The following is a 26,267-nucleotide window of genomic DNA, read 5'->3' as shown; positions in this document are numbered from 1 at the left end:
CAAGTACATTATAATCTCTCTAAAGAAAAAATATCCATCACCAAAAGATGAGTAGTCTGCATGAGGTAAAGACCAGAAAACAAGACTTCCAAACTGAGCTCCTAGCCATAACTGCTAAGAGGACAGCTGTCCTTAAAATCAGACACCATATTCCTGAAAATGACATGTTTCAAGTTATTGTGACAGGATAACACTAACCACTTAGATAATCTCTTTGCCCTGGTTCCACACTTAACCATAATTTCAACTTATCTATTAACATTCCCCTTCTGAATGGCTTTTTGTCTGACTACAGTGTTTCTGCTTTAAAAAAAAAAAAAAAACTGAATATGAAAAAGGCCCTAAAATTTAATAATCAGAATTTAACTTGGCTCCATTATTATACACTTTGCAAAAATCTATTATCCTATACTCACTAAAATTACTAAGACCATTTTATTTACTTTTGTCCTCAAACCCTCTATCTATGCTGCTTTGTATCTTTACTTTTTAAATTTTTAAATCTATAAATTTAAATTATAGAATTTTAAAAATTTAATTCTATAATTACTTACATTATTAATTCAACTTGACTGAAATGTATAAAATCTACTTTTTTAATAATTTTCTTAAATTCTAAATAGTTTTTCAGTACTTAAAATGGGTCATAAAAAAACTGAACTATGAAGAACAGTGCTGACATAGGTACAGATTTTTTTTTTTTTTAAATAAAATCCTTTATCACTTTTCCTCCTACCCTTTATTTTGGGATTTTTATGGATGAGAAATCAATGACATTAAGGACTCCATCTATTTTGGGTTGCTGTTAAAAAAAAAAATTCAGCTAATTAGCTAAGACAGAAGGTGTTATTTGACTGCTGTTCTGGTGAAAACAGACAAAAATGTGTTAATCTTAATGTATGTTTACAGCTGATTAGTTCAGAGGGATAGTGTTAATGAGGCCAAGGTCATGGAATGCTATTTTTTTTATAGACTGCTAACCATCTTATACTTCAGTTATAATCTCTGAATCCCAAGTATCATCTCTGTATGACAGCCCAGTATTAATCCACAAAGCTATTCAGCAACACAAAAAGCTACTGTGTTCTTTCAAAGACCAAAAGCATCAGGATCTATGAAATTTAAGATTAAATGCAGTCCCCAAGAAAATAAGAAACACAAGGGCTAGTAATTGGTACCATATGAGTTACAGTAAAGAAAATGAGATTTATAAAATCAAAAGATGTAAGCGCAACATGGTATTTAACCCAAGTATACAGTAAATGAAGATTTCAACACACTCTTAATATGCTTTACAAGTCTAGTCTGATTATTTGTACAGATGTCATAATTACACTACATATACATCTTAATGTACTGACTAAAAAAATGAAGATACATTAGCACAAATATGAGAGTTGCTCATCCAAAAAAAATTAGTAATTATACAATAATCTCTCACAGTTCCAAAGTAAATTTTATAAGTGCAGAAATACAAACATCTTATTTGAGATTGGCAGCAAACCTTAACAGTTTAATACTTTGATATTCCCATTTGATATTCAAATACTTTATCAAAGTATTTCCATTTGAATATGCTAGTTTGATCTTTCAAACAACAAAAACTATTCTCCTGCATAACATTTGCCAAAACAATGTTTTAAGGTTTACCTATGCTGTAATCAGGGAAATACAAGACAAATGGCTCAAAGCATCCAGTATTTGGACGAAACTTTTCCCAAACAATTTCACTGAGAAAGAGAACAGTCACATTTCTGTCAGCCTGTAAAAGAAAGAAATAAAAGTAACTTTGTATTTAAAAATCTTAATCAGAGCAGTATTTCCATTTGGATTTTTCTTTCAAATAAATCCCCCAAAGTTCTAACCTATAACAAATTATTTGCATATTAATAAACCTTATTTAGAAAACCTAATCAAGGAGTTCATCCATTTGCAAACTGTCACACACCCAAGCTGGAGTGCAGTGGCATAATCACAGCTCACTGTGGCCTCAACCTCCCAGGCATAAGTGATCCTCCTATATCTCTCAAGTAGCTGGGACATGTGCCACCACACCTGACTAAATTCTGTATCTTTTGTAAAGACAGGGTCTCTGTAAGTTACCCAGGCTGGTCTTGAACTCCTGGACTCAAGTGATCTTCCTGACTCAGCCTCTCAAAGTGCTGAAATTACAGGCATTAGCCATCACATTGGGTCTGATTCTTTTAAGAATCTCTGAATTTATTTCTATAGCAGTAAAATAACATGCCCTAATCACAATCCTGATAACAAATTACTGAATTGTTTTTGCTATAAAAATATGATTACCTAAAAGCATTTTATAAAATCAGTTTAAATACATTGAGAGGCTAAAAAGAAGAGGATATTTATCGAGCTGAAAGATTTTAAGTTGGTAATGTTCTTATCTATTCATCTGATAAGTACTTTCAGTATATATGATATTCATCATATTTTAAACTTCCTTTTACTTAATTACTTAATATTAAAAAATGAGAAATGCTTTTGCCAGATTTCTCTTAAATGAAATACATTTTTAAAAATCAAGCATGGTTCCAGAAATGTCAAAACAATTCTCTTTCCCAGTTCAGCTGAGATTACTCTAAATCTTTTAATTTTCTTCAAACAATTTCTATAATTGAAACTAAAAAATGGTCAAAAGTCCTAATTGTTGTAAAGGGATGTATGACCACCATTACTAGGCATAAGGAGGAAAAAATAGGGTGATCTATACTGGAAAGGCAAGAAGACAATAATGCACTCTGGATACCAGATGGTGAGTTCTAGAGCAAAGCAATAGGAAATAGTGGAAACATATGCAAAAACCCACAAATACAAATGAAACAAACAAATAAAAGGAAAGGAAATAGGAGACATCTACTCAAAGAAGACAGGTCTTGAGTCTCAGTAATAAAATGTCAAGAGTTAATGAAACCAAGAAAAGCAAGACTGTGTGAGGTTAACTTCCAGAATAGGCCACCAATAGCTACGCTTACTATCCTGTCCTCTCTATACCTCCCCTCCCTCAACTATTACTAAAAGTAAACTTCAGGAGTCGGCCTTGGGCACACAATGATTTCAGTGGCCTCTCTAAACTTCTAGCAGATTCTCAAATTTGAATAATGTATTTAACTTTGAAAGGCAGATATGCTTTAAGCACTTCTTCCCAAGTATTTATTATAATATTACTTAATACTTTAACACATGCAAACATAAAATTAGGTAGGTATAAACTGCTTATGCTCAAAGCACTTATAAAATTATAAAACCAAAATAAATTTATAAATACAAACCATAAAACCAATAAAATTTAAATTAATATTAACTGAATATATTGAACAGTACTGTTTCGCTCAAACTAAACCTTTATTCCCTTTGTGAATACAGTGAACATGGTTCCACCTGGAAATAACCACAGCTATTTCTCTCACCAATCTTCCTTATTCAAACGATTACAAAACCCTGCTTTATCTGTGATATTATTTGGCTTTCACCTGACACAAATACCTAGTAAGTCCACCCCTGTTCTTTTCTTATTGGGCCATGACAATCACAGTAGTATTAATTAGTAACCCTTCACTTAATGTTGTTGATAGGTTCTGAGAAACTGACTTTAAGCGCAACATATAATGAAACCAATTTTTTTCCTCAACAATGTTATAATGAAATGATGCTGAAGGTAAGGAAGAACCTGTTGGAGGCTGTTTCACTTAAAGTTGCAGTTTCCAAGAATCTCCTGAGATGTTAAGTGAGGACTTACTGTACTTTGTGAAGCCAACACAAGAGTAAACTGAAATACAAAAGTAAACTCTGACACTGAGGTTATAAGATAGAAATCCAGATGAGCCAGAATAGCCATGCTATTCTTATTTTAGATTATCCTTATTTTGAAATGCAAAGAAAATTTTAAAATCCTTGAGATTTTAAAGTCTGGCCCTCTGCTATTTATTCTAGCAACATCTAAAAACTTTTAATAGAAAGCAGTAGCTTCATAATTAGAGAGGAAAAGCTAAAATAATTGAAGAATAAATGCTATGAAATCACTAACTGATTTTACTATGAAAAAAATACTGAGCTTTACTGATAAGAGAAATGCAAACTACAATTATATTAAAATACTAATTCTCACCTATCAAATAGCAAAATGAAAAAATTTTACAACACAATCCATTGATTAAGTTGTGGGGAAAAAGCACTCTCTCACATTACTTACCAATTCTTGTAATCTAAGAAATCCAGGCAAAAGATTTGCTTCCATATCTCTTAGATACTCTGCTTTATCTAGAACCTTTAAAAAAAAAAAAGAAGAAGAAGAAGAAATGCATTTACAAAGCCTTTACAAAATGACATGATTTGATTATGTCCCCCAAAGTTCATGTGTTGGAACTTAATCCCCAGTGCGGCAGTATTGGGAAGTGGAGCTGCATAAAAGACGATTAAGTCATGAGGGCTCTGTCCTCATCAATGAATTAATATTGTTATCAAAGGAATGGCTTATTGAAAGAATGGCTTTGTTATAAAAGGGACTTCTGCCACCTCTTGCTCTCACCCTTGTCCTCTCTTGTACTTCTACCATTCATCATGACAGGAGGCAGCAAGAAGGACCTTGCCAGATGCGGGGACCTCAACCTTTGACTTCCTAACCTCCAGAACTGTGAGAAATAAATGTCTTTTCTTTATAAATTACCCAGCACAACTGGCTTTGAAATGTGAAACCGACATGAGATTTGGGAGGGGCCAAGGGTGGAATGGTGTGGTCAGGCTTTGTGTCCCCATCCAAATCTCATCTTAAGTTGTAATCTCCATAATCCCCATGTGTCAAGGGAGAGACCAGGTGGAGGTAAATGAATCATGGGGGTGGTTCCCCCATACTGTTCTTGTGATAGTGAGTTATCATGAGATCTGATGATTTTATGAGGAGCTTCTCCTTCCTCCCACTTTGTGAAGCAGATGCCTTGCTTCCCCTTTGCTTTCTGCTGATTATAAGTTTCCTGAGGCCTCCCCAGCCATCCTGAACTGTAAGCCAATTAACCTCTTTCCTTTATAAACTATCCAGTCTTGGTTAGTTCTTATCCAATTCCAAAGATGATCATTTTAACATGTCTTCAGAGTAATCAGGCATATTTGTTGCTCTAAAGTCTTCACTACCTTCTATCCACTCCCTAAGAAATTAAATAAAGTGCTTTAGTATAGTTTTCTAGACCTTCCATGATCTGCCCCAACCTATCTTCCAGTCTTCTTTTTCTCCCTTCATACTTTATAACCCACTAAAACTAGACTATTTGGTATTCTCTGGTCTCCATTTTCAGCTGCATGCCTTTACTTATATAATTCTATCTGAAAATCCTCTACTTCAATTTTTTCTTAGAATACTCTGATTCATTTAGGTCTGTCTCAAATGCTAATACCTCATGAAGCTGTATTGGATACACACAGTCAATACTTTGCATCTGGTGATAATCACTTATCACATCCTACATGTAGTCACATGTATGTGTCATACCTTTTCTATTAAATGAAGCTTCCCTTGGATAAGGAATATGTTTAACACATTTCTGTATACAAAAGCATCGGGCACAGAGCACTGTACATAATGAGACTCAAAACAAATACATGAAAATTGATCTAATAAATTATTGATTTTCAACATAAGAGATGATCTAATCAAATGAAATTACTTACAATATATACAGTCTGATCCTTGAGATTTTCAGCTGCGGTTACTTGTTTAAACAAGCGAACAAAATCATTAAATGTTTCACAGGTTATTTCAGTAGAACATCCATCCTCTGAAGAACTAAGATGATTCAATTTGTTTAAAATTTGTTCCAAAAGCAGCCTCAAGGTAAAGCATTCAACGCAATTCACAAAGACATGTGGGAGCTGAAAACGAAAACCAAAACACTGTAAGAAAAGAAGAAAACACACAGACACAATAATGGCTCTGCTGATATTCTCCATTTGCCTTTCTAAATCTACATCCCACCAAACCCACCCCATGCCCCAAGAGCCTGACAGCTACAGAATTACATCACCCAGACTCTCTCACTTTCTGGCTGTGGATGGAGAAGCCAATAGAAAGAACCAGCAGGAGACTAAGGGAGAATGGTGGGACAGAAGTTTGGATATTGATTTCCTTGACTCCCACCATGACCCCTCAGCGGCCCTAGCTTGGCAGTGGATACTCTTTTACCAAAGATCAAGTTGGACAGCCCCTCTTCTAAGGTTACACCTCTTGTAGGGTTCCAGTAACAGCTCCTTTCTATGGTCCCTTCAGGCCTAGAGGTGGTAAAGGCCCTGGTGTACCATCATCCCTTAGTGATTCCCATAAAATGTCCTCAACCTTTATAAAATTGTCCCTTCATTAAACTCTCTTCAATTATTTCTTTCAGCTTGCCATTTCTTTCTTATGGAAATTCAAAGCAAACTTGTACTTTCCTATAAAGAATTCTTATAAAGAAATCAGCCAGGAATGGTGGCTCATGTCTGTAATGCCAAGACTTTGAGGTCAAGAGTTCAAGACCAGCCTGGGCAATATAGCGAGACTCTGTCTTCGTTTTTTTAAAAAAAAGAAATCTAAGTATATTTGAATGTTAAAATTCTTAATAGGAATTTCACACTTGTAACTTTAATATAATATCCTTGAATAAACTTAAGTCAAAAGAAAAAAAAAGAATTTTAAGAGTTAGAAACCATAGCAATCCTCCTATAAGGACTGTAAGCACTAGCTCTTTACTAGGCATACTGCTCCTGCCTGTAATCTCAGTGCTTTAGGAGGGGTGGGAGGATCACTTGACCCCAGGAGTTCAAGATCAGCCTAGGAAACACAGTGAGACTCCGTCTTTAAAAAATAAAAAAAATTAGACAGGCCTGGTGGAGTACGTCTGTAAGTCCCAGCTACTTGGGAGGCTGAGGTGGGAGTATCACTTGAGCCCAGGAATTCATGGCTGCAATGAGCTGTGATCATACCACTGTACTCCAACCTGGGCAACAGAGCAAGACTCCATTTCAAAAAACAAACAAACAAACAACTAGCCCTTCATTTAAAAAACTATCAAAATATCAAAATGAGGTAACTCCAGAAGTAATAAGGACACAAATGAGATTTGCTCACAAATACAGTCTATCCTCAAAATAAGATCACAAAAGCAGATTCATTCTGAGGAAGATAACTTGTGGCATTTGGCACAAATAATGGAATTTGTAACTATTTTTAGTGATTTTATAAACTTGTATCCAATAAGGAAGCTTTTCGTTCTCTGAATAACAGTGTCACTAAAGCCACATTAAACTTACTTGGGGACAGTTTCACCAGCATTTGCTAACTCACTTCACTCTCACTTCTTTACGAACAACAGTCCACAATATCTCTGTTATGAATAGTGTCTCGCTTACAGCATTTGTGCTATCCATGACCTTTAAAGGCAGCATATTCTAAGTGCCTGTCTGAGTCCCTGTATCAGAAGTAGTAACAATAATCATATATTACACTGATTAAGTAGCAGCAGAAACTACAATGTGATAAAAAAAAAAAAAAAAATGGAATGCAGCCCTTAAATATAAAACTTCCTTATTGGGTTTTATTGCTTTTATTCAACACATATTTTGGGGGCACTTCATTCAACGGGTTCTGAAACACAAATGCCTGGACCAAGACCTTGTACACTCAGATTCTGAAGTCTAGTATACAGCCCAGGCATATGTGCTTTTAAAATGCACAGCTGATCTTTGGGATCAAAAGCTGAAATCCACAAGTTAATAAGCTAAAATCCACAAGTTAATATGTGCCAAGTAGTGTGCTTAGTGCTGGGGATAATTTCAAGAAAGTCACAATCTAAAGCCAGGGAAACACAAACACAAAATCACAGCTGAGAGGGCTAAATATTATGACAGAATTAAGCACAAGGTGCTAAGGCTGCAAAACAGGGGAGCATCTGATACAGCCTAGAGGATCAGGAAAGACTTTGTAGAATATAAGTAGAAGAAAACCTGGCAAAATAAATAAGCATCTGCCAAGTAACAGGAAGAGCGAGTACAGGAAACCCATTCCAAGTAGGGGAGCAGCATGTGCCATGGCTTGAAAGTAAGAGAGCAGGAACTATACACAGTTCAGTATGCCATCCTAAACACACATCCTTAGAGCTAGAGGACAGGGTTAGCAAGCCAAAGCCTGTGGGCTAGCCACCTGTTTTTGTACATACTGTTGCTTTGAAACACAGTCATGCCCATTCACACAGGGAATGCCCATGGGTGCTTTCACAATACAGCAGAGTCAAGTAGGTGAGACAGAAACTACATGGTCCACAAGTACAAAATGTTACTTATCTGCCCCTTAAGAAAAAGACTGCCCATCTCTGGTGTAGGATATGAAAGGGAGTATGGCAATACTCATCAATAATAGCAGCTAATCTTTATTGAGTGCTTACTACGCACTATGTACTGCAGAAAGCACTTTCCATGTACTAACAATTAATTCTCTTAATCCCAGATGTTGTCACTATGAGCCAACTTTGCAGATGGAGAAAGCACTAACTGGTGAATCCAAAAAGGAACATGAGTCTGCCAGACTCTACAGCCCACTTAACCACTGTGTTATAAAAGATAAATTCAGCTCAGGAAAGGTCTTATACATTGGGCAAATTACTTGAACACTGTCCTGAAGATCTTAAGATTTGCAAGGCCTGGCTGCTGGGTGAAGACTGCAAATAAGAGGCTTACAGAAATACGTGGAAAAAAACAATGGTAAATGTAAATCCTAGCAGCAATGGCTAGGATTAAAGGTAGATGGAGAAATGATTTTAAGAATGTGAAGCAACAGATCAAGTTTATTGATGTGATTTACTAAATGAGGGAAGATGAGGAAACAGTTAAGAAAGTGTAAGTTTGGACAACTGTGTCAATTACAGTAGCTCACTCATGGAGAAAGATAATATGGGAAGAAGAGCAATGTAAAGGTGGTATGTTCAATTTTGTATTTGTGGAGATTCACAATCTTCAGTACCAATATTATACATTAAAGAATGGCAAAGAAATACTTAATATTTTTATTCTTACCTCTAAAGTTTTCAACAACGTTTGTGTTACATAGGTCTTTCCACTGGCAGTATGTCCATAAATAAAAATGGATGGAAAGCTAAAATGATGTCTCTAAGGGGAGAAAAGACAAAGACAAATATGAGGCTGCACATGCAAAATAGAAAATAAACACTTATCAACTTGTGAGAAAGTTGTATGTGGAAAAGTAAAATATTCAATCCAAATTCCTAACAGTGAGCATATTGTGGATGAATCAACACACTTTGAACTTACTTGAATTCAACTCTAAGCACTTTCTTTGTTATGAAATTAAAATTTCTGTAACATATTTGGCATATTTTATTATGTACTATATATTTATATTTTTTATTATTGTACAGGTTTACATATACAAACTTGTATTTTCAACTTTATAGGACATTTAAGAGATTTTTCAAGGATAATTTTGTTCATACTCCATTTTTACATTACTCCTTCTTAAAGACTCTTATCTCCTGGGATGCCACAACTTCACTGTACATTTTAATGCTATGAAGTTAAGTACATATAATCAAAAGATTAAAAGGGATTTCAAGGGTCCTCATTCTTAGGAAAACTTACAGACTACTTCTGAACTATGCACACTCACTAATGCTGGCACAAATGCATACATTAGATCGCATAAAACACTAATAAAATCTGCATAGCATTTATTTTAAAATACATACATGCAAGATCTTTCTGCAGTACATTAAGTTAGCAGCTAGATAAAAGTAAACATTGTCAATGGTCTCTCTGGTCTAGTTAATACTACAAATACTTATACTTCATTACTTAAATGAACACTTTCATTAGATACCTACTAAATGCTGAAAACCAAGGGGTACTGAAAAGTACAAATATCAGTAAAAGACATTATCTACTTTGGAGGAAATTACAGTCTACATTTTTAAATAATTATAGGAAAATTGGATCACATTTTTAAAATAATTATAGGAAAACTGAATTACATTTTAAAAATAATTACAGGAAAACTGGATTTTTAAAAATAATACTATTTTTTTTTTTTTTTTTTTGAGATGGATTCTCACTCTGTCATCCAGGCTGGAGTGCAATGGCGCGATCTCGGCTCACTTCAATCTCTGCCTCCTGGGTTCAAGTGATTCTCCTGCCTCAACCTCCTGAGTAGCTGGGATTACAGGTGCATGCCACCAGGCCCAGCTAATTTTTGTATTTTTAGTTACAATGGGGTTTCACCATTTTGGTCAGGCTGGTCTTGAACTCCTGACCTGGTGATCCACCTGTCTTGGCCTCCCAAAGTGCTGGGATTACAGGTGTGAGCCACTGCGCCCGGCCTATTTTTCAATAATACATTTTTTTTTTAAATAATTATAAGAAAATGGGATTATGCAATTTCCATGAGGAAGTTGAGTCTCAATTATCATCGATTACAGCAACAGTCACAAACATTTATTACATTCTAGTCACTAAGTTAAACATTTCCTTTTACAAGACAAATCAGGAACTCAGATTTACACAGGAAAAAGACTCTAAATGGCATACAGCTATGGCAAAAGCAGCTCAACTGCTAAAAATAAACTAAAAATCTACTGGAAATGAATAGGTAATGTAATACATGAACCCTTTTCTAAAGTTTGTATGTAACAATCATATAAATTAACTGGCTCAAAAATTCTGCCTCAGCAGGATGCGGTGGCTCACGCCTGTGATCCATACACTTTGGGAGGGCAAGGCAGGCAGATCACTTGAGTTTAGGAGTTCGCCTGGGAAACAGTGAAACCCCATCTCTATGAAAAATACAAAAATAGCCAGGCTTGGTGGCACACACCTGTGGTTCCAGCTACTCGGAGGCTGAGGTGGGAGGATTGCTTGAGCCTGGGAGGCAGAGGCTGCAGTGAGCCAAGATCATGCCACTCCAGCCTGGGAAAGAGAGCCAAACTCTGCCTCAAAAAACAAAAGCAAAAAATTCTGTCTCAAGAATTACATGCATGTTGCTGAGTATCTCTGCTATCCATTACATGTTGTTGTTGCCTAATAATACCTTATAACATCTTTCTTATTGTGACCTAGAATTATATTGAACTGTTCCACTGTTATTTAACCTTTCACCTTTATAAATCTCGCTAACGTAAACTGCAATAAGCTAGTGCCTGCCACAGAAAAGGTGCTCAGTAAATATTTATTTATTGAACAAATAAATGAGTCTTCTTAAAAACATGAACCAATTTTTTATATTTCTTTCCTATTAGTTCTTTGTATTTCCCACATGCACAGCACCTTGCAGAACTGATAATAAAATATTGTTAAACATAATTTTCATTAAGAGCAAAAGTGAAAAACCCTTCTGTGATCCACCACTAAGTCAATACTACTCATCCCTATTTGCCAATTGTTCTTTTTCAGCAGGAGCATTTCTGGTTGGAGTGATCTGCGTTCCAGAGATGAAATGCAGAGAACATAATCAAGAAAATGCTCCAGTAATAATATAACTATAATTGAAAGCATTATAAATAGAAAATTAATTGAAGATGCAGTTGTTGACCTCTAACTTCCCTAAATAATGCGCCCCTTTAGACAAGGGGAGTACTTTTCCACTAATGCTTCACAGGCCACCTCAAACTGCCATGCAGTATTTCTAGTTGGATGAAAGTACTGTCACGTGTTCAAAGATGGACCACATATACAACAGTGGCCTCATAAGATTATAATACCCTATTTTTGCTGTATCTTTTCTATGTTTAGATACGTTTAGATGCAGACATCACTGTGTTACAACTGCCTACGGTATTCAGTAGAGTTGCACCGCTGTAGAGGTTTATAGCGTAGGAGGAATAGGCTACACCATACAGCCTAGGTGTATAGCAGGCTACACCATCTAGGTTTGTGTAAATACACTTTATGATATTCACAGGGATTAAATTGCCTAACGATGCATTTCTCAGGACGTATCCCCCTCATTAAGTGACAGCAACACATGACTGTAGTTAAAAAAGCAAACCAGAAGATGGGGATATAGTATGACCCTATATTCTCATTCACTTTCTTCACAGGTAAGATCCAAGTTTGATTAATTCCAATTCTGATTAATGAGTCTGAATCAAAAAGCACATCAAAGACCACCAGAAAATAGTCAAAAATAGGTTAAATTTTGAATTGGTGAATGCTACCCTCTGTCTATTGAAAGGACTCCCTATGTAACTATGTTCATCCAGAGAAGACAAACTCTTCTCTAGGGCATCCTGTGAAGTATCAGTTAAGGAGAAAAGTTTACACTAGACCTCTTCGGGACTGTTACAATTCTGGAAAAGCCAGTCAATTTTTAAACCTGAAGCACTGCTTTGCCCCTTAGTGGCCTTGAAAGCAACCACCTCTCTACACTTGATTCACTCCAACTACCGCACAGAAACGTGTGAACTTATATTTGAATAAACAACACTCTGCAAACACATCTGTTACATAAATGTCATTGGGCTGGGGTAAGATAAGCAACTTCTAGGAGCTAATGTGGGCAAACTTCTCAAAAGTGTGGCGTGTGTCAAACACGTCTTAGGCAACGTTCTGTAGTGCAGGCCGGTCCTTCTTAGACAGTCTCCTCTTCAATAATCGGAAGAGACTGTGGGTGAAGGTGCAGTACAGAACCACAACACCCCTATTTAACGTAAAAACGGCCTTTTGGCCCTCAATCCAAACACGAAAAAAAAAAAATTGGAACAGGTCGTAAGACTACCGAAACGTCTGCCTCCAGGATCTGGAAGACAGTTTAACTACAATACCTCTCCAAACAAGGACTGCAAGGTGGACACTTGAGACTCGCGACAAAGCACCACGTTTTCCAAGTGGGGCATTCTGGCGGGCACCCCGCAGTGGCCAGTGCAGCCAGCCCACAAGTCCCTAGCACAAGCGGGACCCTTTCCCGGGTATGGCAGCCCGCTCTCCCGCCGGAAACCGGACCCGCAGCGTCGTGGGAGGAGCCGGTGCTGCCCCGCTGCGAAGTGACGACAGCGCGTACGCCGAGCGTCGCCGCCGCTCTAGTCTCACGGCCGGAACCATCGTCTTCTCGCTGGTCCTGTGCCCTCCGCGGCTTTGCGGATTGTTCTGCTTGGTGAGGATTTCGGGCTGCCGCATTTTCCACTCAAAGGCCAAGAAGACGGCGTGGAGATGGGCGAATAGGGAAGGGGTGGAAGGGGTTAAGGGGGTCTTGTGGGCCTCCAATGACCTGTGAGCCCCGTGCCTTTGGTTTTCCCGGCTGGAAGCCCCAAGTTTAGACACCTTGAGTGCCTAAGAAGACGGACTGGGAGCTGCGCCCGTTAGAGGGACGTGGAAGGCGGACTTAGAAGATTAATGTTGTCAAAAGATGTTTTTTTTTTTTCCCCTGACGTCGTTGTGGGAAATTAGTGGCATTGAGTACAAAACAGGGTGTAATGGGGTTTAAAAGCACAGCTTGGAATTAACTATTTTTCGTGCAAGCTTGAAACCAGATGTGGAAGGCCTCTCATTCCTAGTGGGAGGAAGTCGTAGCGTGTGTTGGTGAGGGTGATAGTAAAAATGGTACTTTTAGCGTTAGGCTTTCACGTGTATTTTTTCGTGGGGCACCTACTAGCAACTAAAAAGTAGAAGATTGTGGAAATAAGATACAGAAGTAGACACGTGCGTGGTGGAAAGAGAGCTTGGCGTCCTGAAACCCCTGGGTTGGGATTACTGACTTAACTGCTGGATAGTGGGACTTTGGAATAGTTGAGTCTCAACTTCCTTATCTATAAAATAGGGATAATACTGGCCAGGTTATTGCTAGGAATAAAAGATCCTGTACATACTACCTGTTATACATAAATTTAAATCGGGGACTTCAGTCTGCCCAAAGATTGTAGATCAGTCTTAAGACGGTCAAAAGGATCTTTTGAGAATTGTGGTATGTAACGTATTAGCTAGTCAAAATCATTTTTTCACAGCAGGAATTCAAAAGTATTTGCCCAGGTACTTTTAATAGAGAATTCTAAAGATAATTCTAAAGGTTATAATGGGACCATCCATCAAATTTCAGTGTCTTCAAGGGAAGCTTGGAGAGTAGCCTCTGCTACTCTCCCAAGACTGTTACACATCTGTAACATAGTATGCATATAATGTATGCATACATTATAATCATAACACTACATCTTTATAGCATTCAATAAAACTGACTAAATAATTGTCTAAAATGTTAGTCTCCCTCTCTATATACTTTATGAGGGCAGGAAACGCTGTCTTCACAGTTCAATTTCTAGCATACACAGTTAATGTCTGGCAGATACATAAGAAACAGTCAAATAATTGTTGACCTGAAAGAACATGCCTTACCACCTGGATGATTTAGGATAGTTTCTCAGAGGAGGGAACCTGGAAGCTGAGGCTGAAGAAAAGATTCACCTGTGAGACCAAGAAGGAAATTGTAAACAAAAGAATGTAAAGACAAAAAGGAACAAATGGGCAATCCCGTACCAGAGACTAGCAAATACTTTTTATGAGTAACCCTGGAGAGTAGTAGGAGGTCAGGCTGGGGACAATAGAGAACTTTAGGCAGAGAAGCAAATGTTGAGATTTGACTTTTAGAAATATCCCTTCTGACTACAGTGTGGAAAGTGGAATCAATTTGATTTGTTGAAGAGGCTATTGCAATGTCCCAAACAGTAAATAATAATGACCTCAATAAACAATGGGAACGGGTAAGAGGGAATGGTAATTAAAGTTTATTAAACATAATGTGACAGACACTTTGATAGATATATTACTCCCATTTAAATTTTAACAATATTATAATAGAGATACCATTCTTGTTTCACATATGGAAAAACCAGCTGAGGTTAGGTAATTTATCCAAAGGTTTATAGTTCATAGGTACTTAAACTTAGATCTGGTTAATCCTAAAGCCTTATTCTTTTTACTACCCCATACTGAGAATGGGCTAGGTCTGAGAGAAATTTAGAAGTGTATTTTATAGAACTCAGTAGCTGTTTGTAAGAGATGGAAGGAGGAGTCATGGAAACTAGCATTTAGATTTCTGACATAGGTGATTTTAGGTTTTGCCACTAGTGAAATAAAAAATGAGAAATACAGATGAAAAGCCAGATGGAAAAATAAGGAGCAGGTTTATAGATTTAGTTTTGTCTTTATGGGATAAGAAATGACCAAAGGGAGTTTGTTATATTAAATTTGACGTGTCTGCAAAACAACCAGAGAAGTCCAGTAAAAATGGGATCTGTAGCTCGAGAGAGAAGGGCCCAGAGGAGGAGACACAGAAATATATACGTATAGGTAGTATATAGGTAGTTGAGCCAGTGATCTAAATGAAATTATTCATGGGTGTTTATTTCATGGATTTCATGGAATTATTTAAAAGTAATTAACTAGGACTAGGGAATAAAGGGCATTTTCTCAACTGGATAAAGAGCATCTATAAAAAACTATAGCTAATATCATAATTAATAGTGAAATACTAATGCATTCCCCCCTACTTTCATGAACAAGGCAAGGGTGGTCTGTTCTCACCCCTCTGTGCAACATTGTACTGGAGTTTGTAACCAGTGCAATAAGAAAAAGAAATTAAATGCACCCAGATTTGAAAAAAAAAAAAAAGAATTTATTTGCAGACAACATGATTGTTATGTAGAAAATCTGATGGATTCTACAAAATAGTTACTAGAACTGATAAGTAAGCTTTGCAAGGTTTCAAGATGCAAGATTAACATAGAAAAAATAGTATTTCTAAGTACTAGCAATAAGCAATTGGAAATTGAAATTTAAAATAGCAGCACAATTTCAATAGCATCAAAAATTATTAAATACTGAAGAATAAATCTGACACATGTAAGACTTTACTTGCACACTGAAAACTACAAAATATTACTGAGACATTAAAGAAGACAATATTTTAAAATATAGAGGTACTGTGTTTAAGACTCAGACTCAATTTTGTTAAAATTTGTCACTTTTACCCCAAACTGATGTGTTGATTCAACACAATCCCAGTCAAAATCTTAGTGTGCTCTCTCTCTCTCCTTTTTTTTGGCAGAAAATGACAATTTAAAAATAGGCTCGGCCAGGGGAAGTGGCTCACACATGTAATCCCAACACTTTGGGATGCCAATGCAGGCGAATTGCTTGAGCTTAGGAGTTTGAGACCAGCCTGGGCAACATGGTGAAACCCCATCTCTACAAAAAATGCAAAAGTAGCCATGGTGGCTTGTGCATGTGGTCGCAGCTACTCGGGAGGCTAAGGTAGGTGGATCACTTGAGACCAGGAGGTCGAGGTTGCAGTGAGCCATGATAGCACCACTGCACTCCAGCCTGGGCAACAGAGCAAGACCCTGTCTCAGAAAAAATAAATAAGTAACGTGAATTTTACAAAATAAAAATAGACTAAAGATTTGAACAAGTACTTAACTGAAAAACGATATACTGACTGCAACTAAGCACATAAAAAAATGTTCAACATCTTTGGTAATTAGGACAATACAAATTAAAACCACAATAAGATACTACTACACACCTGTTAGAATCTAGCCTGAAATTAAAAAGACCATTCTGAAGTGTTGGCAAGGGTATGGAGCAACTGAAACCTTCATACACTGTTGCTAGGAATGTAAAATGGTAAGCCATTTCGAAAAACAGTATGACAATTTCTTAAAATTTAAGCAGACACCTACCATATGACCCAGTCATTCTACTCCTAGATGTTTACCTAAGAAAACGTGTTCATGCAAATACTTAGACACTACTATTCAGTGGTTTATTTGAAATCCAAAAATTGGAAACAAATTCCATCAAGAAGTAAATAGATTTAAAAATTGTGGGATATTCATACAAATATTTTTCAGCAATATAAAGGACTCAGTATATGCAATACCATGGATAAATCTCACAAATAATTATGCTAAATGAAATAAGCCAGATTCCCTACTCCCACAAAAAAGTATGTACTATATGCTTCTATTTTTATAAAATTCTAGAAAAAATAAACTATAGTTAAAGAAGTAGTAAGGTAGTAGTTAAAATAAGTGATAGTGGTTGTCGGGTAATAAGGAAGTGGGTCAGAAAGGAGGTATTATAAAGCATAGTGAGGAAATCTGGGGAGTGGTGGATATTATAGGTTGAATTATGTCCTTCCTCCTCCCAAAATTCACTGAGATTCTAACTCCTAGAAGCTGTCAGTGTGGCCTTATTTGGAAATAGGGTCTTTGCAAATTTAATCAAGTCAAGATCAGGTCATAAGGTAAGCCCTATTCCAATATTACTGTTGTCCTTATAAGAAAAGGCCATGTGAAGACACAGACATGGGGAGAATGCCAAGGGAAGATGGAGGTAGAGACTGGAGCAATGCATCTGCAAACCAGAGAACATGTAGGATCACAGGTCTTCACCAGAAGCTAGTAGAGGCACATGGAACAGATTGTCCCTCAAGACCCTCAGAAGGACTCTCTCTTGCTGACACCCTGATTTTGAGCTTCTAGCCTTCAGAACTGATAGAGAATACATTCTGTTGTTTTAAGCCAACTAGTTTGTAGTACTTTTTTATAGCAACCCTAGGATATAAATACAATGGTTATAGTCATTATCTTGATGTCATAGTTTCATGGAAACATATATATGTCAAAACATATCAAATTAAGTTATTAAGGTATGCTAATTATACCTTAATAAAATTCCTCAAATTTAATTAATTAAAATAAAGGAGGGTTGTGCATAGAATAATGATGATAGTGTGTTATGACCAATAGTACTGATTAATCCAATTCTATTTCTGTGAAATCCATTTAGAAAACACGGAAAACCATCATCAATCTGTGACTGCTTTACTTGTGTCTCCAGTACATCTGTGCTTTCTCACTTTCAAGCCTTCACTTCTACAGTCACTTTCTTACACGAACCCCACCTACATCCAAATTGAATAAATTATTCATGAAATGAAATGAATTGAGTACCTACTTTCTCTGAAATGTTCTCAGTGTTCAGATAGAGCAGTGAATAAAACAGATACCCCCTACCTACACAAAGGGTTATTATGAGGGCTTGTATTTTTGTCCATCTACACCTTTAAGCTCCATTTTAATCTGCCAGTTCTGCCTCTAGAACCCAAATCAGATTCATGAAAGAGTGCTGGGCCCCGCCTTTTGCAATTACCATGAAGGCAGGCTGACTAGTGCCTCTCATTTATTTATATATACATATCCTATTGGTTTTGTTTCACTGGAGAACCCTAATACGTATTTTTTTAAAAATTCAGATTTATTGAGGCATAGTGCATATTTTCTCTTTTTAGTGTATAGTCCTGAGTTTTTATAAACATACACAGTCTTGTCATCACTACCAAAATCAAGATATAGAACAATTTCATTACCCACAAAATTCCCCTGCACTCCTCTGTAGGCAGCCTCTTCCCCTTCCCCCAGAATCTGGCAAACACTGATTTCTTTTCTTGTGGTTTTACCTTTCCAGAATGTCATACAAATGAAATCATATCATATGCAAACTTTTGAGTTTACTTCTTTTTCTAAGCATAACACATTTGAAATTTATTCATGTTATTGCATGTATTATCAGTTCATTCCTTTTTATTGATGAGCAAAAATCCATTACATAGCTGCATCATAGTTTATTCTCCAGGTTAAGGACACTTTGTTTACATCAAGATTTTAACATTATGAATAGAGTCACTATAAACAATCATGAACGGGGTGTGTGTGTGTGTGTGTGTGTGTGTGTGTGTGTGTGTGTGTATGTGTAGTAATTGCCTGACAGATTCTTCTTGTCCACTGCACAGACAGAGCCAATTTACTGAGAGCTGAGACAGTGGTATTGCAATAGAGAAAGAGGTTAATAATTGCAGGGCCAGCCAAGCAGAAATATGGGAGTTATTACTCAAATCAACCTCCCTGAAAATTTGGAGGCTAGGGTTTTTCAAGGATAGTTTGGTGGGCAGGGGGCTAGAAAATGGGGAATGCTGCTTTATTGGGTCAGGGATGAAATCATAGGGGGTCAAAGCTGTCTCGTTTTGCTGAGTCAGTTCCTGCCTGGTAGTCACAAGACCAGATGAGCCAGTTTCTTGGTATGGGTTACCAGTCCGGATGGTGCCAGCTGGTCCATCAGAATGCAGGGTCTGGGAAGTACCTCAAATACCAGTCTTAGGGTTCACAATAGTAGTGTTATCTATAGGAGAAATTAAGTTTACAAATCTTGTGACCTCTGGCTACCTGACTCTTGAATCATAATTCTAAGCTTGTGGCTAATTTGTTAGTTTTACAAAGGCAGTTTCAGTCCCTGACTCCAATAAGGGAGTTAGTTTTGGGAAGGGACAATTATTATAGATTCCTCCCATATTTAGCTGGGCCTATACTCAGGAACAAACAAGGGAAGCTTGTAGGTTAGACACAAGATAGAATCAGTTAGGTTAGATTTCTCTATTAAAATTTTTGCCAGGGCAGTTTCAAACATAGGTATTTCATTTCACTTAAGTAAAAAAGGAGAGGGATTGCTGGGTCATATGATAAATATATGTGTAAGCTCATAAGAAATTGCCAAACTGTTTTCCAGAGTGACTGTACTATTTCACATTCCCACTGGCAATTAGCAGAATTCCAGACATTTCATATACTTATCCTGCTACTTTTAGCCTACCTGTATTCTATTTTAAAATGGGTTTCTTGTAGGCAGTGTATACAGTTGGCCTTTTGTATCTGTCGTTTCACATGCATGAATTCAACTAACAGGATCAAAAAATATTAGAAAAAAATATGGAACAATACAACAATACAAATAATACAAATAAAAGTAATACAGTATAACAACTACTTACGTAGCATTTATATTGTTTTAGGTATTATAAGTAATCTAGAGATGATTTATACAGTGTACAGGATGGCATGCATAGGTTTTATGCAAATACTATAGACATTTTATATAAGAAACTTAAACATTCACATTCTTTGGTATCCTTATGGTCTGTGGGAGCCAATCCCCTACGGATACCAAGGGACAGCTGCTGTGAGAACTTTCTTATTTATTCTTATTTATCTTGTCTGACAATTTCTGTATTTCAATTTGTGTCTTTAGATGATTTATATTGTCTTAATTATTGATATAGTTGAACTGAAATCTATCCTCTTGTTGTTTCCTATTTGTTTCATCTGTATTTTTTCCTTTTTTCTCTTTTTTGCTCCTTGCTTTTAGGTTACTTCAGTATTTTAAAAAATTACATTTTGCCTCTGCTTTGGGCTTATTATGCCAGTTTTTAAAGTTGTTACCATGTTTGTCCTAGAGTTTATAATACATACGTTTAATTAACCACCATCTACCTTTAAACATATTAAACTGCTTCAAGACTACTGTAAGAACCTTACAACAGTACTTTCAATTCTCACCCCAATCTTTTGTGCTTTTTTTGTCACATCTTTTACATCTTATCATCTTATATAAACCCAAAATATGTTGCTACTAGACCAGTGCTATGCAATAAAGCTTTCTGTTTTGTCCAATACAGTATTCACTGGCCACATGTGGCTGTTGAAATCTTGAAATGTGGCTAGTTATAACAATGGACTGAAATTTTAGCTTTTATTTTTATGTATTTATTTATTTATTTTTGAGACAGAGTCTCGCTCTGTTGCCCAGGCTGGAGTGCAGTGGCCAGATCTCAGCTCACTGCAAACTCCGCCTCCCGGGTTTATGCCATTCTCCTGCCTCAGCCTCCCGAGTAGCTGGGACTACAGGCACCCGCCACCTCGCCCGGCTAGTTTTTTGTATTTTTTTTTAGTAGAGATGGGGTTTCACTGTGTTAGCCAGGATGGTCTCGATCTCCTGACCTCGTGATCTGCCCGTCTCGGCCTCCCAAAGTGCTGGGATTACAGGCTTGAGCCACCGCACCCAGCCAGCTTTTATTTTTAAATTGTTAATTAGTTTACATTATATTGCTACCTTTTGTTAGTGGCTAGTGTATTGAACTGTACAGATTTAGATAAATATATTTTAGAATGCCTAAAATAAAAAATAAAACGGATTGGGCACAGTCGCTCATGCTTGTAATCCTGGCACTTTGGGAGGCTGAGGAGGGAAGATCACTTGAACCCAGCAGTTTAAGACCAGATTGGGCAACATGGAGAGACCCCAACTCTACAAAAAATAAAATAAAATAATTAGCCAGGCATGGTGGTGTGCACTTGTAGTCCCAGCTACTTGGAGGATCTAAGGTGGGAGGATCGCTTGAGCCAGGGAGGTTGACACTGCAGTGAGCTGTCATTGGATGACAGATCGAGACCTTGTCTCAAAAGAAAAAAAAAAAAAAGAGAAAAGAAAATTAAAATTAGTTAATAAATGAGGCTAAGGCTTTTATATTAACATTCATTTAATCATTTCTGGAAATTTTTTATTTCTTTTTATAGATCCAGATCTTTGCCTAGTATCATTTTCCTTCTGGTTGAAGAATTGTAATATTTCTTTTAAGGCAGAGCTGTTGTTTACAAATTCTCTCATCTTTTTTTCACCTTTATTTCTAGAAGATATTTTAGCTGAGTATATAAATCTGGGTGAGGATGGATTTTTTTTTTCAACATTTGAAATTGACATTACATTGTCTTCTCCTGTGGACATCTTCAAGATTTTCTGTTTATTTGTCTTCGATAGTTTGAATATGATGGGTATAGGTGTATTATTTTTTACTTTTTCTGTTTTCCTGCTTGGGTGTTCTCTGAGATGTTTAGGTCTGTAATTTGATTCTTTCATTATTTAAAAAAAAATTGTAGCCATGATCTCTTCAAATAGTTCTGCCCCTTTCTCTCTATTGTCTTTTGAAATTCCAACTGCAAGTATGTTAGACCACTTGTTGATGTCCCACAGTATTTATATGTTCTGTTCTGATATTACTATCCCACCCCTCCACACTCTATTCTCTCTGTTTCAGTTTGGGTAATTTATGTTGACTTATATTCAGATTCTCTGATTGTTTCTTCAGCTTTGTCAAATCTACTGATGAACCCATCCGAGGCATTTACCATCTCTGCTACAATATTTTTTGTTTCTAGCATTTCTATCTCATTCTTTTCTGTGGTTTCTATCTCCAGTAAAATTCCCATCTGTTCATTTCTACCTTTTCTTCCTTTTGTTTTGTTTTGTTTTGTTTTCTTTTCTTTTCTTGAGACAGAGTCTCACTCTAGAGTGTGGTGGTGTCATCCTGGCTCCCTATGACCTCCACCTCCTGGGTTCAGGTGATTCTTCTGCCTCGGCCTCCCAAGTAGCTGGGACTACAGGCACATGCCACAACACCCAGAAAGATTTTTGTATTTTTAGTAGAGATGGAGTTTCACCATGTTGGCTAGGCTGGTCTTGAATTCCTGGCCTCAAGTGATGTGTCTGCCTCGGCCTCCCAAAGTGCTGGGATCATAGTCGTAAGCCACTGCACCTAGCACAGATTCTTTAACACATTAATAAAAGTTATTTAAAATTATCTGTCTAATGGCTCAGACATCTGGATCAACTGAGTCTCATTCTGTTGATTGCTTTGTCTTTGTCAGAGGCTTTTTTGTAGTCTTAAAAAAATTTTATGTCTTATAAGTTTTTATTGAATGCTATACATCATGTGTAGAACAGTAGAGATGGTGGTAAATACATGTTGAATACTCCTTATCTGAAATGATTGGGAGCAGAAGTGTTTCAGATTTTGGATTTTTTCAGATTTTTGAATATTTGCATTATTCTTACTGGCTGAGCATCCCAAATCTAAAAATCTGAAATCAGAAATTCTCCAATGGGCATGTCCTCAGGGTTTCAAATTTGAAATACTCAAGTGGGTATTAATGTGTGACTGCATCAAGTCAAAGTAGTTCTGAGTGAGCTGCATCTGGGGCTTCTTGTTGCTATGGTTACTTTCAGCTTCAAATTTCTGTGTGTTTCCTTATCCTTAGGGTGGGAGCTGGGTGATGACAGGGTTTGCTGCCTTTCTGCCAAAGGCTTAGGACTTTGTTTTATAAAGGATAAGGGTCAAAGCAGGGCTTTATTCATTTCCCAATTTCCAGCATTTTCTCCTCATTCGTTTCCCAAAGGAGAGGTCACCACTCCTCTTCCTCCAGGCTTACACATCTGAGGGAGGCTTTCTCCTGCTCTGCCCTCAATCTTTTTTGTGAGTATCCAGTGAAGGTTCATGGAGATGAGCATGTGAATGAGTATGAACTCCCTTTATGTCTGTGGCGCCATGCTAGCCACAGTAGGCCTTTACCAAATCATTAAAAATTTTAGCCAAATGTTTTTGCCTGCTTGTATGGCAGCTGCCTTTTTTCCTCCAATATTCTGCCATCAGTGACTCAGCGCTCATGCCTCATCTCTCCTTGCGGGAGCCTGTCTTTGCCTAGATTTTAGGCTACTTGGTTTTCTTGTCATTTTATTGTTATTGTTATAGTTATTTTTTGAGATAGAGACTCACTGTGTCACCCAGGCTGGAGTGCAGTGGTGCAATCTTGGCTCACTGCAACTTCCACCTCCTGGGTTCAAGCAATTCCCCTGTCTTAGCCTCCTGAGTAGCTGGGATTACAGGCATATGCCACCATTCCTGGCTAATTTTCGTACTTTTCGTAGAGACAGTGTTTCACCATGTTGGCCAGTCTGGTCTTGAACTCCTGACTTCAAGTGATCCTCCCTCCTTGGCCTACCAAAGTGCTGGGATTACAGACGTGAGCCACCGCTCCCGGCCTCCTTGCCATTTTAGCGCTCTGATGGGTTAAAAAAGAACTACGATTTTTTAGTTTATCTAGCTTTTCTTCTTGGAGTAGGAGCGATGCTCTTTCTAGATTATTACACTCTAGATAATAGTAGAACTCAACTAGATATTTTTAAATTCCAAGCTCACATATCTTCTCTTGTCTCATTTTTCTTTTTATTCACCTTCTGTCCTGAGTTTGAACCTTTCATATGAGAGCTTTCATCATTGACTCAGGCTACATCTTATAGGAAACCAAACCTACGACATCTACCTATATAGTTTAGTTCCAGCTCCAATGCTATAAAACTCCCCCAATTTTCGCAGCCCATAGATTGATTATTTGCATTTGTTATAGCACCTAAAAATCTCAACCTTGTATTATGGCTATTTCTGCTTGTGTTTTTTATGTACCAATGAGATTAAAATACCCAGTCATTTATTAATTCCTTCATTCATGACTCTAGCTTTTGTTTTTTTGAGATGTTTTTAAATTTTTTTTAGAGACAGGGAGGGTCTCTGTCACCCAGGCTAAAGTGCAGCAGCTGTTCACTGGTGCAATCATAACACATTATGGCCTCAAATTCCTGGGCTCAAGTGATCCTCCTGCCTCAACCTCCCAAGTAACTGAGGCTACAGGCATATGCCACCATGTCTGGCTAATCTAACATTTACTGAGGACCTGTTATGCTAGAGTGCCAGACTGTGACCAAGAGACATATGGTAACAGTTCTCATGAAGCTTACAATCCAGTGGGGAAGACAGACAATGAAGATGTAATTAGAAGCTTACTGAGCGCCATAAATGCAAAGCCTTAATAAATAGAAATATAAATACAGAATAAATGAGAGGTTGAATAAATATATAAATAATCCCTTTTCCACAATTACTTATCTCTCTTCTTTGTATTACATTTCACCTAAAATATAATGCTTCTTATGTTCCTGATCATATTATTCTAGAATTTTACCATAAATAGCTGCCCATTTTTTTTTTCAGTCTTTAGTTTTTTATTTGTTGGAATCGGGTAGAAAGAAAAGGGATACATCTATAAAGGTGAAATTTGGGTCCTGTTCCTGGATGCTGAAAGTGTTTTATATATTTTGGTAGGCAGCAATGGGGAGATGGGTCTTTCTGATTCACTTCCAATCACATTGCACAAGTTGTCACCTACTTTACCTTCTTTAAAGAGTCCAGCCTAAATATGAGTGTTGAAAGTGTCCCCATTTCCCAGGTAGATAACTCTCAAAAGGATATAATTATGCAGCCAACAAATACATGAAAAAAGCTCGTCATCACTGGCCTTCAGAGAAATGCAAATCAAAACCACAATGAGATACCATCTCACACCAGTTAGAATGGCAATCATTAAAAGTCAGGAAACAACAGGTGCTGGAGAGGATGTGGAGAAATAGGAACACTTTTACACTGTTGATGGGACTGTAAACTAGTTCAACCATTGTGGAAAACAGTGTGGCGATTCCTCAAGGATCTAGAACTAGAAGTACCATATGACCCAGCCATTCCATTACTGGGTATATACCCAAAGGATTATAAATCATACTGCTATAAAGACACATGCACACGTATGTTCATTGCAGCACTATTCACAATAGCAGAGACTTGGAATCAACCCAAATGTCCATCAGTGACAGACTGGATTAAGAAAATGTGGCACATATACACCATGGAATACTATGCAGCCATAAAAAATGATGAGTTTGTGTCCTTTGTAGGGACATGGATGCAGTTGGAAACCATCATTCTCAGCAAACTATCACAAGACCAGAAAACCAAACACCGCATGATTCTCACTCATAGGTGGGAACTGAACAATGAGATCACTTGGATTTGGGAAGGGGAACATCACACACCGGGGCCTATTATGGGGAGGGGGGAGGGGTGTTTGTAATTCTCCTTGAAGAGGTCCTTTACATCCCTTGTAAGTTGGATTCCTAGGTATTTTATTCTCTTTGAAGCAATTGTGAATGGAAGTTCATTCATGATTTGGCTCTCTGTTTGTCTGTTACTGGAGTATAAGAATCCTTGTGATTTTTGTACATTAATTTTGTATCCTGAGACTTTACTGAAGTTGCTTATCAGCTTAAGGAGATTTTGGGCTGAGATGATGGGGTTTTCTAAATATACAATCATGTCATCTGCGAACAGGGACAATTTGACTTCTTCTTTTCCTAACTGAATACCCTTTATTTTTTTCTCTTGCCTGATTGCCCTAGCCAGAACTTCCAACACTATGTTGAATAGGAGTGGTGAGAGAGGGCATCCCTGTCTTGTGCCAGTTTTCAAAGGGAATGCTTCCAGTTTTTGCCCATTCAGTATGATATTGGCTGTGGGTTTGTCATAAATAGCTCTTATTGTTTTGAGATACGTTCCATCAATACCAAATTTATTGAGAGTTTTTAGCATGAAGCGCTGTTGAATTTTGTCAAAGGCCTTTTCTGCATCTATTGAGATAATCATGTGGTTTTTGTCTTTGGTTCTGTTTATATGCTGGATTACG

General features: G+C 37.2%; 1 protein-coding gene and 1 long non-coding RNA gene across 6 annotated transcripts in view; one reads left to right on the top strand and one right to left on the bottom strand.

Annotated features, from left to right (window-relative positions):
* Nucleotides 1-13,005, bottom strand: part of LOC105475344 (origin recognition complex subunit 5) — an 84,379-nt gene extending 71,374 nt beyond the window's left edge. For 2 of the 5 annotated variants that reach the window (XM_011730515.2, XM_024790808.2), the window contains exons 1-5: nucleotides 12,807-13,004; nucleotides 9,052-9,144; nucleotides 5,680-5,901; nucleotides 4,211-4,285; nucleotides 1,651-1,762 (exon numbers count right to left, since the gene is read on the bottom strand). In XM_011730515.2, coding sequence (XP_011728817.1) covers nucleotides 1,651-1,762; nucleotides 4,211-4,285; nucleotides 5,680-5,901; nucleotides 9,052-9,144; nucleotides 12,807-12,878 — 574 coding nt within the window. In that variant the 5' untranslated portion in view covers nucleotides 12,879-13,004. Of the gene's footprint in view, nucleotides 1-1,650; nucleotides 1,763-4,210; nucleotides 4,286-5,679; nucleotides 5,902-9,051; nucleotides 9,145-12,806 lie in introns of all 5 variants that reach the window. The other 3 variants (XM_011730514.2, XM_011730516.2, XM_011730517.2) reach the window with 3 other exon arrangements.
* A 43-nt stretch (nucleotides 13,006-13,048) lies between these two features.
* Nucleotides 13,049-26,267, top strand: part of LOC139362774 (uncharacterized) — a 91,492-nt gene continuing 78,273 nt past the window's right edge. Inside the window, exons 1-2 of the long non-coding RNA XR_011622068.1 lie at nucleotides 13,049-13,135; nucleotides 16,079-16,284. This is a non-coding gene — a long non-coding RNA (uncharacterized lncRNA). The remainder of the gene's footprint in view (nucleotides 13,136-16,078; nucleotides 16,285-26,267) is intronic.

The sequence above is a fragment of the Macaca nemestrina genome, chromosome 4, assembly GCF_043159975.1.
Source record: "Macaca nemestrina isolate mMacNem1 chromosome 4, mMacNem.hap1, whole genome shotgun sequence".
Taxonomy (NCBI): Eukaryota; Metazoa; Chordata; class Mammalia; order Primates; family Cercopithecidae; genus Macaca; species Macaca nemestrina.
Note: the sequence above shows the minus strand (reverse complement) of the source record. Positions and strands in the feature narration are given on the sequence as shown.